Source organism: Staurois parvus, unplaced genomic scaffold (assembly GCF_062004578.1).
Source record: "Staurois parvus isolate SC_StPar_1 unplaced genomic scaffold, SC_StPar_1.0 ptg000390l, whole genome shotgun sequence".
NCBI classification, from domain to species: Eukaryota; Metazoa; Chordata; class Amphibia; order Anura; family Ranidae; genus Staurois; species Staurois parvus.
The window spans coordinates 2,570,001-2,585,000 of record NW_028318186.1 but is presented as its reverse complement, the minus strand read 5'-3'; the positions used below and the strand labels follow the sequence as shown (position 1 = coordinate 2,585,000).

Genomic DNA, 15,000 nt, shown 5'->3' with positions numbered 1-15,000 from the left:
TTTTCTTTCTTTCTTTATTTATTTTTGGAAAAGACAATGTATTTTATTTATTCATTTATGTATTTATTTATTTTGTATTTTGAGATTTCTTCCTTCTTTATTTCTTTGCTCCTTTTTTTTTTCTTGGAAGGGACAATCAAGCTGAAGCAGTGGGCAGTAATTTTTTTTTTATAGCTGTGGCCTCTGGCTGAGGTTTAATGTATGGAATGTAACAATGGGTGAGTGTGTGTGTGTTGTTCTGGATGTGGGATGAGGGTGGATGGACTATTTGGGGAAATGAGACCCTGGAAGGGTAAGTGTGAAGGAGGTCACTCCTACAGTCACTGCTCCCACTTAATGTTTAAAGACTGACCATAGGAAGCCAGGAAATAAGGAGAGGAGATGGAAGAGGTTCTGGGAAGTTGGGTCTTGGATGTGCTACAGATACACATCTTTGCAGTGGGCTGACTGATGATAGGGAATGGAGCTCACTTGTAGACTTTTCACAAAGAGATGTTGCTGCCTGTGAATTAGCATGTGCAGAGGACAGAAGCCCCCCATGGCTGCAGGCAGCCCGGCTCCCACATAAGGGGGGATTCTGCTCTCAATAGCGGCAGTCACGCCGATTAGCAGCGGAACGCCTGGCACAATCCGGCATATGCTGCATTAGTTCCGGCCAATGCCCCATCCTCTGTGCCCTGCTCTCCTCCCTCTCATCTTCCACACTCCCTTCTTCTCCTCTCTCCAGCCCTCTCACCCATACGATCTCTGTTCCTTCTGTTCTCTACTTTATTCATTCTTCCTCTCCCTCTCTGTCCTTTTCTCTTTTTTTATCAGGTGTTATGTCTTCATTATCTCTCCTCTGCCCGTGCTCTTACTATCCTTTTCGATAAATAAATATAGAAAATAAATAATTGTGTCAATGGGCATGCTGCAATCTCTCTGCCGCTTCCACCTGTACCGAACTCTCCATCTCTCCCTTTTCATTTTAGTCTTTCTTTCTTTCTTTCTTTCTTTCTTTCTTTCTTTCTTTTTCTCTCTCTCTCTCTCTCTCTCTTTCCTTCTTTCTTTCTTCTTCCTTCCATCCTTCCTTCCTTCCCTCTATCCCTCTATTTATCTCCCTCTTTCTGACTTTCTCTCATCCTTTAATCTCTCTCTCTCACTCACTCTCTTTCTTCTTCTTCTGCTTCTTCTTCTTCTTCTTCTTCTTCTGCTTCTCCTCCTCCTTCTTCTCCTTCTCCTTCTCCTTTTCCTTCTTCTTCTTTGTCTTTCTGTGTCCCTCTCTATCTCTCTATTTTCTCTCTCACACCCTCATTCTACCTTCTATTTCCTCTTCTCTTTCCTCCCTCTCCTCTCTATCCATCTCGTTTTCTCTTTCTCTACCTCTCTTACTCCCTATCTACCTTGCACACTCTCTCTTCCACTGTATCTCTTTTTCTCTGTCCCTCTCTCTCCCTCCTTCTCTTTCTCTGTCTGCCTGTCCTTCTCTTTCTCTGTCTGTCCCCTCCCTATCCCTCTATTTTCTCCTTTTCTTCCTTTCTGGCTTTCTCTCTTCTCTGTCTATACTCCTTTTTCTCACCCCCTGTTCATGTTGCTCTCTTTATTCCACTCCCTCTCTCTCTCTCTCTCCCTCTCCCCCCCCCCTCTCTCTCTCTCTCATTTGCTCTCTCTCTCCCCCCTCTCCTTTGCTCTCTCTCTCCCCCTGTCCCTCTCTCTCCTTTGGTATCTCTCTCCCCTCTCTCCTTTGCTCTCCCCCCCCCCTCTCTCTCCTTTGCTCTCTTTCCCTCTCCCTCTCTCTCTCTCCCTCCCTCCCTTCCTCTATCTTTCTCTCTCTATTTTTCTCTCTCTTTCTCTCACTCTCACTCACTTTCTCTATCTTTCTCTCTCACCCTCTCTGTATCTATGTCTGTCTGCCCCCTTCCCTAAGACATCATACTTTCACACTCTGACCGTAATTTCAATATATTATAGATTAGGTGGTCCCATGTCCTTGTTCCCTACTACTAACCTTACAAGTATTTCCTTTCCTAAACCCCCCTTTTCCTAAAATCCCAACTCCTAGAACTAACCGCCCCCCCCCCCCAACCCTTGCCACACTCTCCTTCCCCCCTCCACCGCCCTACAAAGGCTGTGTCTGAGCTCCAAGGAATTTACTGCCACCGAAAATTGGGTTAAAATGCTGTTTTCTCTTCCCTTCTGCAGCCCTGTGTAGCAAACAAGCAGATAATGACGGCCTGGCTGGTTTTGCTAGTTCGCAGGACATCAAAAGACACTTCAGATTGCCTGTGGCTGTCCGTGAAACGAGAAATTCTCTTAAAAAAAAAAAAAGAAAGAAAAAGAGAAAAAAAAAAGAAAAAGAGAAAAAAAATCTGTCTCTAAAGTTGTGCTCTCTGCGCCACTTTGGGAACGTGAAACAATCTTTGTTTATTTGTTTAGAGGTGTTAATCACCAAGGGCTATTAGTAGGGTATAATTAAGTGAAAGAGGAGGAAATCTTTTTTTATTAGCCTCTAGGTTCACTTATGGTGATCATTCCATAATCCTCCTTGCTTTATATATAGATAGATGATAGATAGATAGATAGATAGATAGATAGATAGATATAGATAGATAGATAGATAGATAGATAGATAGATAGATAGATATTAAATAGATAGATAGATAGATAGATAGATAGATAGATAGATAGATAGATAAATAGATAGATAGATGATAGATAGATAGATAGATAGATAGATAGATAGATAGATAGATAGATAGATAGATATTAAATAGATAGATAGATAGATAGATAGATAGATAGATGATAGTTAGATAGATAGATAGATAGATAGATAGATAGATAGATAGATAGATAGAAAGATAGATAGATAGATAGATAGATAGATAGATAGATAGAGATGAATATTATATATATAAAGATAGATAGATAGATAGAGAGAGAGAGAGAGAGAGAGAGAGAGAGAGAGAAATATTATATGTGTGTGTGTTGTGTGTATAAGTGTGTTTGTGTGCGTGTGTTTGTATGTGTGTTTATGTGTTTGTATATGTGTGTGTGTATCCGTTTGTATGTGTGTGTGTGTGTGTTTGTATGTGTGTGTATGTGTGTGTGTGTTCATGTGTTTGTATGTGTGTGTGTGTTGTGTGTGTGTTGTATGTGTGTGTGTGTTGTGTGTGTGTGTGTGTGTGTTTGTGTGTGTTTGTATGTGTGTGTGTGTGTGTTTGTATGTTTGTACATCTGTGTGTGTTTGTATGTGTGTATATGTGTGTGTGTGTGTGTGTGTGTGTGTGTGTGTGTGTGTGTGTGTGTGTGTGTGTGTGTGTGTGTTTGTATGTGTGTATATATGTGTGTTTGTATGTGTGTGTGTTTGTATGTGTGTATATGTGTGTATATGTGTGTGTGTTTGTATGTGTGTACATCTGTGTGTGTTTTGCACACTCTGCTTAAACTTAATTGACACTATTCTGTTGCAAAGTTTTTTAGCCAAGACTTCCTAGCCACCCCCCCCTCTTCTGATTACATCTAGTAATTCTCCATTGAATAAACGTCACTTACAATGGGTAGGGGAGCTAGAGAGCTGGCTGAGGCTTCACGCTCCATGCTCCCTTTAAAGGGCTCCTGTAGTATTAATAGTCATGAATATCAATTATTGTGAGGCGGTGTAGTGCAGAGTTGGGCAGGGTCGTATAGACATTCTGCTCCTAGCCTTGGGTGGAAGAGGATTACATTTGGAGCTCAAAAAAAAAAAAAAAAAAAAAGGGGAGCCACTCACACAGGCTGCGAGGACAATACACTTCCTATTTTTTGGGGGCATTTTTTGATGGATTGTCTTGGAACACTCTCAAGCAGTTTTGCAGCTTTTTTTCCTGCCTCAACCCTCACTTACAGCAATATTTTTATTATTTGATTTAACTGTTGCAAGGCACTGAATATCTGCCCAGATGTTAGTTCACACCTACTCAGCTATGGTGAGTTGTAATTTTTTTTTTCCAACTTTTTTTCCCCTTTTTTATTTATTTTTTTTTAGGCGGTTCTGATTTTGGTTTTTTTTTGGTTTTTTTTTCATTTAACGCCTTTGGCTTAGTAATTTAGGGCAATAATTGCATAGTGCAGCTGGATTCTCTTGCCTGGCGTAAGGTAGATCGTATTCAGCTGTGGAGGGGGGAGAGTAGCTTAGTGGATTTTGCTGGTGGCGTTTTGGACTTGGACACTTTTTTTTCCCTCCTTGTATTACTTCTCTTCTAGAAAAGGCAGTTTGATGTTCTCAGTTCAACTTCCTTTTATTATTTTTTTGTATTTATTTATGACTTCAAACTTTTTTTTTGCATTTTTATTTTAATACACTGTATTTTTTCGTATTCTTATTTAACTGCACAATTTGTGTATTTTTTTGTATTCTTATTTTACTGCACAATTTGTGTATTTTTTGTATTCTTATTTTCTGAACAAGTTGTGTTTTTTGTATTCTTAATTTACTGCACACTTTTTTGTGTAATTGTTTTTGCATTCTTACTTTACTGCACAATTTGTTTTTGTATTTTTGTTTCTATTCTTATTTTACTGCATAATTTGCTTGTGTATTTTTTTTTTGTATTCTTATTTTACCGCACAATTAGTTTTTTGTGTTTTTTTTTTAATTCTTATTTTGCTTCAAATTGTGTTTGGCACTTTTATTTTATTTCAAATATTTATGGGCTTTTCACCTTTTCCAATATTTTTAAAATTGTGTTTAGGGTCCCTTGCATTATTACAGGTTGGATTGTGGTTTTAGAATTTTTTTATTCCACTAGGAAAAACTAAATTGTGCTTTGCATTTCAGTAATATTTTCAAGCCCACGTGACTTTAATTACCTTGAGATTAACATTTCACAGTTTTAAAGTTTTTCTTTAATGGTGTTTTGTGTCCAGATAGTGAAATTGGATTTAACAGAATGTTATTTGAATACAAATATGTTTACTACAGATTGATCTGAGGAGCAAGTTGTGCGTGTTTTTTTTAATTTCATTTTTTTTGCATGTAAGTGGGATAATTTTGCTGACATAGATTATATATGAGGGTGGTGGTTGTCATTTGGCAAGGTTATGTAGTGGAGCTTTGGCTGGCTATTTTTGTTTTCAAAAAGGTTAAGCCAAAGAGCACTGTGTTATTGTTTTATTATTATTTTACCTTTTTGTATTGTTTTTTTTTTTATTTTGGCATGCAAGTGCTTTATTATATTTTTGTTTTACAATATTGGTTATATATTATGGTGGTGACTGTGATTTGAAAATAGTTATTGAATGGTGCATTGAGTGCTTTTTAATAATAAAGGTGATTCGATGAGCAATATGTATGTGTCTGGGTTTTTTTTTTGTTTTGTTTTTTTTGCAATGTAAGTGGTTTATTTTGCTGACATGGGTTTTAGGATACGGGCTGTATTTCCAGCTTTTGGTTGCGATTTTTTAGATTATTGAACCACTGAACATTTTGTGTGTATGATCTTTGTCGTTGCTGTTGCTGTTGTTGTTTTTCTTTTTGTTTTTACTCACTCATGTAAGTTGTTTATTTTGTTGAAATGGGTTATAGGATATGGGCTATATATTAGGATGGTGATTGTAATGTGGATAAATGTTTAATAAACTGTGTTAATTATTGTATCGGGCACCGAGTACCTTTTTAAAATAAAATTGATCCAATGAGCAATTTGTGTTTCGTTTTGGGTTTTTTTTTGGCATGTAAGTGGTTTATTTTGTTGACATTGATTATAGTATATAGGCTGTATATTGGGCTGGTGGTGGTGATTTGGAAAAGGTTATTGAATGGGGCATGGGGATCTTTTTTGGATGGAGGTGGGGTAGATATGTAGCATGAGAAGAAATGACAGAATTGTTGGCTTGTGTTTCAGGACCGCCATGATGGTGTCCCCAGTCACAGCTCCAGGCTGTCCCAATTGGGCTCGGTGTCCCAAGGACCCTACTCCAGCGCCCCTCCGCTGTCACACACCCCATCCTCGGACTTTCAGCCCCCCTACTTCCCACCGCCCTACCAGCCGCTGCCCTACCACCAGAGCCAGGACCCCTACTCCCATGTCAACGACCCCTACTCCTTGAACCCCCTGCACCAGCCCCAGCAGCACCCCTGGGGGCAGCGCCAGAGGCAGGATGTCAGCTCAGACACCGGATCTCTCCTACCCCAACCCCGAGCCTCTCTGCCCCAGCTGTCTGGACTGGACCCCAGGAGGGACTACCACTCTGTCCGCCGCCCAGATGTCCTGCTTCACTCCGGCCACCATGGCCTGGACTCCGGCATGGGGGATGGCCTGTCCCTGCATGGCATCGGGCACCCTGGCATGGATGATGTTCAGGTACGTCCCAGGGCACAGCCCCGAGTGTGTGATGGCATCACAAAAGCTGGTATGACCCCGGAATATGCCACTATTACTTCTGTGTTCATCGATTGCACTACCGTGTGATGTTCTTCTGCAAATGTTATATGTATATCATATTATATTATACCATAGGTATTGGTGTTACATCTTTTTGTGTTATATATGCAATTTCTTTTCTTTTTTTTTGCAAAAAAGGTAAAGAAGACATAGAGATAGATAGATAGATAGATAGATAGATAGATAGATAGATAGATAGATAGAAAAAGAGGGAGAAAGAAAGAAAGAAAGAAAGAAAGAAAGAAAGAAAGAAAGAAAGAAAGAAAGAAAGAAAGAAAGAAAGAAAGAAAGATAAAATTTAAACATGCAAGTAAATCATTGTAGAGATGAAAATATAGGATAGATGGATAGATAGATAGATAGATAGATAGATAGATAGATAGATAGATAGATAGATAGATTGTAATTGATAGCAGATGGAAAGAAAGAAAAAAAAAAGAAAGAAAGAAAGAAAGAAAGAAAGAAAGAAAGAAAGAAAGAAAGAAAGAAAGAAAGAAAGAAAGAAAGAAAGAAAGAAAATTGAAACATGCAAGTAAATCATTGTAGAGGTGAAACTATAGGATAGATAGATAGATAGATAGATAGATAGATAGATAGATAGATAGATAGATAGAAAGATAGATTGTAATTGATAGCAAATGGAAAGAAAGAAAGAAAGAAAGAAAGAAAGAAAGAAAGAAAGAATAAATATACACCATTATGTATGTTTCTTATGTTATATGAAACATATAAATAGGAAAGAAGGAAGGAAGAAAAGAAAGAAAAAGAAAGAAAGAAAGAAAGAAAGAAAGAAAGAAAGAAAGAAAGAAAGAAAGAAAGAAAACAGAGAAACATGGAAGTAAATAAATTATAGAGATGAATATATAGGATTGATGGATAGATAGATAGATAGATAGATAGATAGATAGATAGATAGACAGACAGACAGACAGACAGACAGACAGACAGACAGACAGACAGATAGATAGATAGATAGATAGATAGATAGATAGATAGATAGATAGATAGATAGATAGATAGATAGATAGATACATTAATTACAAGGACCAATATATATATAGATAAACAAAAATATAGAGATAGAAGATAGATAGATAGATAGATAGATAGATAGATAGATAGATAGATAGAAAAAAAGGGAGAAAGAAAGAAAGAAAGAAAGAAAGAAAGAAAATAAATGTAGAAATGAAAATATAGGATAGATAGATAGATAGATAGATAGATAGATAGATAGATAGATAGATAGGTAGATCATTGTAATTGCAATGTGCCTGGTTCATAATCTCCATTCCTGCCACTTTTACATAGATACGTATGAATTGAAATGAAGTCATATAGTTTTATGACATATCCGGAATTAATTCATAGCAGAATTTTGAGCATTTTAAACTCTGGGTCACAAATGCCATAAAATGATATGAAACCTACAGATAAGATTTGTGTTTGCATTATGTGTAATGGCATCAGATGATAGGTGTTGGCTGAACTCCCAATGCTTCTACAACTTTGAATCAATTTGCGTTAAGGGTCTACATTAGAACAAATGAATTAGCACCCCTCTGGTAATTATATTGGGTAATAATAAATCTTGCTTTTCTGTTCTAGACAATGAAAACATTTTATTGCGTTAAAAATCCGGATTAACCTCTTTTTTTTGCGTCTTTTCGCAATGTATGAGAGACAATGCAGCAGTTTAACCCAATGAGGTTGTTTTCAGCAGTAATAGAAAAATGTCTTTTTTTCATCATTCAAACAACAAACCTGGGCAATCCATGACATGTAATCCAGCCTATGTAATGCGTTTAGTTCTGCCACACTGCATACAGCGGCAATTGAATCCTTCCATGAAAGGAAAGCCACAAGTCAAAACAAGCATGTTGAAATGCCACTATTACCAAAGTTAGCTTGTGCCTTGCAATAATGATGTTTCTGATTTTTTTTTTTTTAAAGAAATAACAATTCTGCGTTCATAAAATGAAAACTGTCGCAGAGACTTTAATGCCAGCTTGCGACACATGGTTCTAGTCTGTGCCTGTCTGGCCTGCCACAATATCTGGGGGTGCCACTCACACCCCTCCGTGCCAACCTGACACCCAGGATCCCTCCTGCATGCTTTTAAAGTGAAGAAGTGTAGTAATTAAAAGTCTCAGTTGTTTGTGCCATATTTCTGCGTGTAGTCCTAATTAAATTTTTACGATCCTCTCAGTGACTATTAAGTGCCAACATGCTGGGTACATATCCCGAACAAAAACCCAGCAGGCGATTGTAATTAGATAGAATATCAGACAGAAGTCCTCATTAACTACAACGACTTGAGCACGTTACTGTTGGATGGTGAGGGCTGGACTACTTACCTGGTGCCATTGTGCTACTAGGTGCCAGGTGACTAGGACATGCAGAGTACAGGGCAGAGAAGGGGGCCTCAGACCTCGGGGTGGGAGAGCCCCGCAGCAACCCTTCAGAGGCCAGGGGGGGGGGGGGGCAAAGCCCCCAGCTAAATGTCACCAACAGACCAATTTGAGGCTGACCCCACTGCCACCCATCTAACCTTTTCCCATCCTAATCCACTTATCTACCAAAACTGTCAGAGTCAAAATTGGTGCAGTGCAATACAGGGTTAAAAAAAAGTCCTGGAGTCATTGTTATGTAGGATTTTTTTTTCCGCCAATCAATAACCATTATAATTGGCAAAAATAATTTTGTGGGGTGTATAGATAAATCAAAATGTTTAATCAGAAAAAAAAAAATTAGCGATGCAACTAACAAAATAAAAATTAAAAATACAGATTGTACACAACTTCTTTCTATAAATATAGCTATCGAGAAACAAAAAACTGAAGAAATAATAAGTATCACTTAATAAAAAATGATTTAATAAAAAAGGTTGTAGTTTTATTATATATATATATATGTTTACCATTTTTCATTTAGTAATTAGTTTCCAATATCCTTTTTTAAAATATATATAATAATGTAAGCTAGTTATTTATAAGAATTTGTAGTTTGGTTTAATGATGTTATTATTATTATTATTATTATCTTGATAGCCATCTGAAATGATCAATAGAGATAATACAAACTTCGAATTTTATTTATTAATTTTAGATTCCATTATCATTTTTTAATTTAGATTAAATTAGTTTTAGTATGACTTCTTTTAAAAAGATGTATGTTGTTATTCTAAAAATTGGTGGTCTTGTTTAATAATGTTATTATTATTACACTTAATGGACAGCTGCATTTCTATAATATAATATAATATAATATACATAACCAAACTTGTATTCAATGTATGTTTTAGTTATTTATTGATCATTTTAGATTAAATTAGTTTCAGTATGATTTCTTATTTTTTTTTTTATTAAAACCAGTTATTTTAATAATTGTTGGTTCGGTTCCATAATATTATTATCACACTTGATGGACATTTACGGGCATTTATCTAGATAATGTACATTAATTGTATTATATTTTATGTTGTTATAAAATTTTCTCCATGGACAATCTGAAAAAATACAGACGTTCATTATTATTATTATTATTATTAATAATAATAAAAATAATAATAAGCAAATTACAATTGTTACAGAAAATAATCATAAACGTTACATATTTGTAAAACTGGGCAACCTAAAATAAAAAAAAAACGAACATAAAAAAGTCCTTTCTGAATAATAGTAATAGTAATAATAATATTAATAATATTTAATAACAATAATTATTGACAATATTTACTGAATATAATCTTGAACTTAAAATTGTTAAAATTGGACAATCTAAAATCAAAAAATCTAAAATAAAAAGTCCTTCCTGAACAATAATAATAATAATAACAACAATAATTATTGACATCATTTACTGAATATATCTTTAAGTTTAAAGTCCTTTCTGAATAATAATAATAATAATTATTAATATTATTATTACAGCAACAATAATCATTCACAATATTAACTGAATACATCTTAAACTTTTAATTTTCTAAGGTGGGCAGTCTATAATAAAAAAAAATAAAAAATAAAAACGTCCATTCTTCATATTAATATTATTTTATATTATTATCATCATCGTTATTATTATTATTACAGCAGCATTACATATATTTAAACTAACATTCTTTTTTACCTTTTCCTATGCAATCCACATTATTAAAAGTGCTGCCTTTCGCCTACCCTAATATTTTCCTGTTTTATTTAAAATTATTTTTATTTCCCCTGTTAAAAAATAAAAGAAAATAAAAATCCATTTTATCCTCAGTTATTTTATCTTTCTTCCCCCCCCCCCTCCCCCCAATATATATCAAGAGGCAAGCCATCGCCATTACCCAAACTAGCACAAAATCGAATCAGAAAATAAATGACAGCGTTAAGTGAACGCCTTTCATTTGCTTACCGTGTATAGGAAGTCTTATTTAAATTTCGATTTATTTGAAGCGGCGCCCGGGCATTGAATTATGCAGAGCAGACGCGCGTCGCCGCTCACTCAGCCCAGGCTGCGGCAGGATTCTGTGTATAATTCAATGTTTAACAAGATAAGAAAATGACTGGCTCCAACTGCCACTTCACAAGCTCATTTTTTATGATCGGGGGCTCCAACATCAGCTGGAAAATATATTTCATTTTCCCACTCTGTGTCCATATGGGTTGCATAATATGCACTGTCCTGCCGGGTTAATATAAATGGAAATAGCTGCTGCCTATGATTTATATATGCTGTGTTTTAATATCCAACCTTCTCATGCTGTTAATCTCTCTTGGTTTATATTCACAGTCAGTGGAAGATGCTAATAACGCCATGAATCTGTTGGACCAGTCAGTTATCAAGAAAGGTATGAATGAACAGTGCACCCCCATCCCCTACTTATCAAAAAATTACTGGGGTAATTATTACAGATCTCCAAATATCTTATAATAATATATTCTGCTTATACTTTTATAAGTCTGTTATATTAAGAACAATTATTAGAAGTGATGTTATTATAATTATTCTTATTAATAAGTAATAAAATTATATTATGAAGTATTAAAATGTGACAAAATGTTGTTAATTCTGTTTAAAAGTTCTTTTCATTTGTGTAACGTTCAGCTGTTAACAATTTATGTAAATTTTTAAATGGTGCATTCTATTGTTTTATTTAGAGCTGCTTTATAGTTCTCGTATTATTTTATTATTACTATATATTTGATATTATTATATTGATTTTTTTAAATGACGTATCACTTGAATATCTGTAGATTTTCTGTGGCTACCTTATAGTTCTCAAATGGTATATATATATATATATATATATATATATATATATATATATATATATATATATATATATTCCTTATTATTATATAATTATATTGATTTTTAAATAATTTGTCAATTATAAGACATAGCATGAACATACAAAAATGTTTACACATATAATTGAGACACTTGTATATCTGTAGATTTTCTGTGGCTATATATATATATATATTTTTTTTCACAACCGTAAATAGCTGCATTTGTATATCAACCTAAATATAAAACAAAGGACTGATTATATTATTAATGTTTAGCATTGCTAGTTATAAGAAAAGCCTTCTAGTCTTTTTGGAGCTAAAATGGAACAGAGGAATTTGGGAGAGAAAAAAAAAACCTGTGTTGTTGTCCATAGCAACCAATCAGAGTTCACCTGTCAGTTAAAACACTGTGATTGGTTGCCACAGATTACTCACTTTTGGAATATCATGGAAGAGGTTACAAATAATTTCATTGAGATTTTTTATTTTTCTTATTTGTTCTTTGTAATGACATTTACCAAAGTGCCTGTGACCTGTATGTTCACCTGTATGTTCAGTGTTGGTAAATAATATGAAGTTTAAATAATTAGTCATGCGAGTCAACAATTAAAAAAACAAGGGGGATATAAAAAATAAAAAAAATAAAAAAAAATCAAATCAAATAAAAAAAAAATAATAATAATAACAGGGAAAGAGGGTGTTCATTCAAGATAATTTTTACTTTGCAAAAGAAGTTTCCTTTAGTTTTAGCAGATGAGGTAAAGTTCTGAAGAAATCCATCATCCAATCATATGCAAGTACAAATACAGATAAAAAAAAAATTCCTTGCACCTGATTGGGTTTATATTGCAATAGTAAATTTTCATCACATAAACTAAAGGAAACTTCTCTTACAAAAAGTGAAAAGCCTAGTTGCCTGTAGTAAAATCAGCCCCACAAATGTCTGTTACCACCGGAATGAGTGTCCAAACTGTGTAAAAATGGTTCATCCTATTTTCTTACTCTACTTCCTCAGTAAACCAACCCTTCCATATATCATATACAGGGGCTGATTTATCAAAAAAGTAAAATGAGTGAATAAGGTTCATCTTTCATTAATGATATTAATAATAATAATAATAATAATACTCTTTTTATAATAATATAATATAATAATAATAGTACCCTTTTTATAGAATCCTATATATATATATATATATATATTGTTATTAATAATAATAATAATAATAATAATAATAATAATAATATGTACAATTTTTATAATATCATATATATATATTTAATTATTAATACTAATTTTATATATATATATATATATATATATATATATACATACATACATACATACACGTCATGATTAAAAGCTTTAACCAATTACTAATTTTTTTACATTTTATTTTCAAATATTTTATATTTTAAGAAATACTATTGTTAACAATAGCTGGCAATGAAATAATGATACAATACATATATAGAAAATGCACACTGGGCTTAAAAAAATCGCCAGTTCCCTTGGCAGAAACAAAAAGGCTGACATAGACAGTTTAGGTGAGTTTAGAAGAGTTTAGCATTTTTTTTCCACTAGAAAGCTGCAACCAGAAGTGTTTTTTTTTCCTGCCTCTAAACCTTGAGCTGAAAACATTCCTCTAATCGTCCTAATGTGCACAGACCCATAGGATAACACTGAGCTGAATCTAGAAGCAAACCACAAAAGTCCTGCAGAAGCAGCGATTTGTAAGCCAGTGTGCATGGTTATGGTGGCCATACACTTCTTAAAATGTATTATCCAATCAATGTGCAATTTGATCAAGACAATCAAATCAGCAAACAATCGAATAGCCATCATTTCCCTTCCGATTGATTCAGACTCGTTTTAGATCAAACTGAGAATATTACCAATCGTTCTGCATCAATCAAGATGCTTTTTGGTCATAAACCCGATCGTATTTCGATTGATCTGATGATGAGATTGTGACATGGAAACAGAGATGAGATAGATAAATTATAATGCATCTTCCAACTATCGATCAAATTCCATTGTCTTGCATGTGGCGATTGATCAGGTTGTCGACTATCAAACGATTATTTCTATCTGAAGAGAACAATCGGAAAATAAATCGATCATTAATGTATGGTCATCATTACACATATATATGCGCTAAAGCAAAAAAACAAAACAAAAAGGTGTACTAATTATCTGCTCCTCCCCCCTTCAATAAAAGCATTTTTATACCTTCTAATTTTTTATATCTTCTAATGTTCTTTACATTAGAAGATATAAAAAATTAGAAGAAAAAATAGAATAAAAGCATTTTTAAATCTTCTAATTTTTTATATCTTTTAATGTTCTTTACATTAGAAGATATAAAAAATTAGAAGATATAAAAATGCTTTTACTGAAGGGGGAGGAGCAGATATCTGGTTATTGTAAACAGTCATATAAAAGAAAGATAAACCGTTGATGTGATAAGTATAATCTAAAGGACATATCCTTGTAGTAAAAAGAAACATAAACCTTCAGAAAGCTACAATGTAATCATTGTTATCTGATGGCTACGATTAGAAGGATCAGAAAGTAATCATTATATACCCGGCGACCTTGGCTGAATCTAGAAATATAATGCTGCCGGCTGCATTATTATAATTACATTTTTTGTCAATAAAGCCAAAAAAAGGTGAATAATGCTACACAAATTATTGTCATCATTCAGGACTTATTTAGCGCCAACAGTTTGCGCAGCACTGTACAATCCAATCCAAAGGGAGACAGTACAGTTACAATACAATAAAAGAGGGCTAAGAGGGACCTGCTCATAAGAGCTTACAATCTAATAATAGGCGGCAAGCCTCATTCTAATATACAAAGTTCCTCCATTCATTTCGTTGCCAACACCAGCCTTTTATAAATAAGCGTTGCTCAGAGGTAACTAAATTGTATTTGGTTGTAGGAGAGCCAAAACGGTTTGACCCAACCCCCTCCTGTCATATCAGGTTATTCATTTCGGGAAGGGCGTTTACAGGCGTTAACGTGTGTTGTTCCTAATAAGATCCTTATCTTGTGCCTCCAAAGTATCATTACCTCTCTCAGAATGGTTAGAATTATTTTAGCCTTTGGCAAACAGATCAGGAAATTTCACCTGCTCTCCATCATCAGGACAGCGACCATTTGCCGATCTGTCGCGTTCAGTCGCACGCTCACAGGCGCCATTCTGATTTATATTGCCCCCACTGTTACCAAGGGTGAGATCTTAACAAATGTTTGCAGTCTCTCCTACAGCTGTAAGCAAAATAATTAACTAATTAAACTAATTAAATGTAATTAC

The 15,000-nt window shown here is 34.3% G+C and overlaps 1 protein-coding gene across 8 annotated transcripts in view; it reads left to right on the top strand.

Annotated features, from left to right (window-relative positions):
• Positions 1-15,000, top strand: part of TFAP2B (transcription factor AP-2 beta) — a 70,702-nt gene that overhangs the window by 1,326 nt on the left and 54,376 nt on the right. For 4 of the 8 annotated variants that reach the window (XM_089685998.1, XM_089685997.1, XM_089685996.1 and 1 more), the window contains exons 2-3: positions 5,865-6,323; positions 11,175-11,283. In XM_089685998.1, coding sequence (XP_089542124.1) covers positions 5,865-6,323; positions 11,175-11,283 — 568 coding nt within the window. Of the gene's footprint in view, positions 1-3,521; positions 3,948-5,864; positions 6,324-11,174; positions 11,284-15,000 lie in introns of those variants that run through there. The other 4 variants (XM_089685999.1, XM_089686002.1, XM_089686000.1 and 1 more) reach the window with 3 other exon arrangements.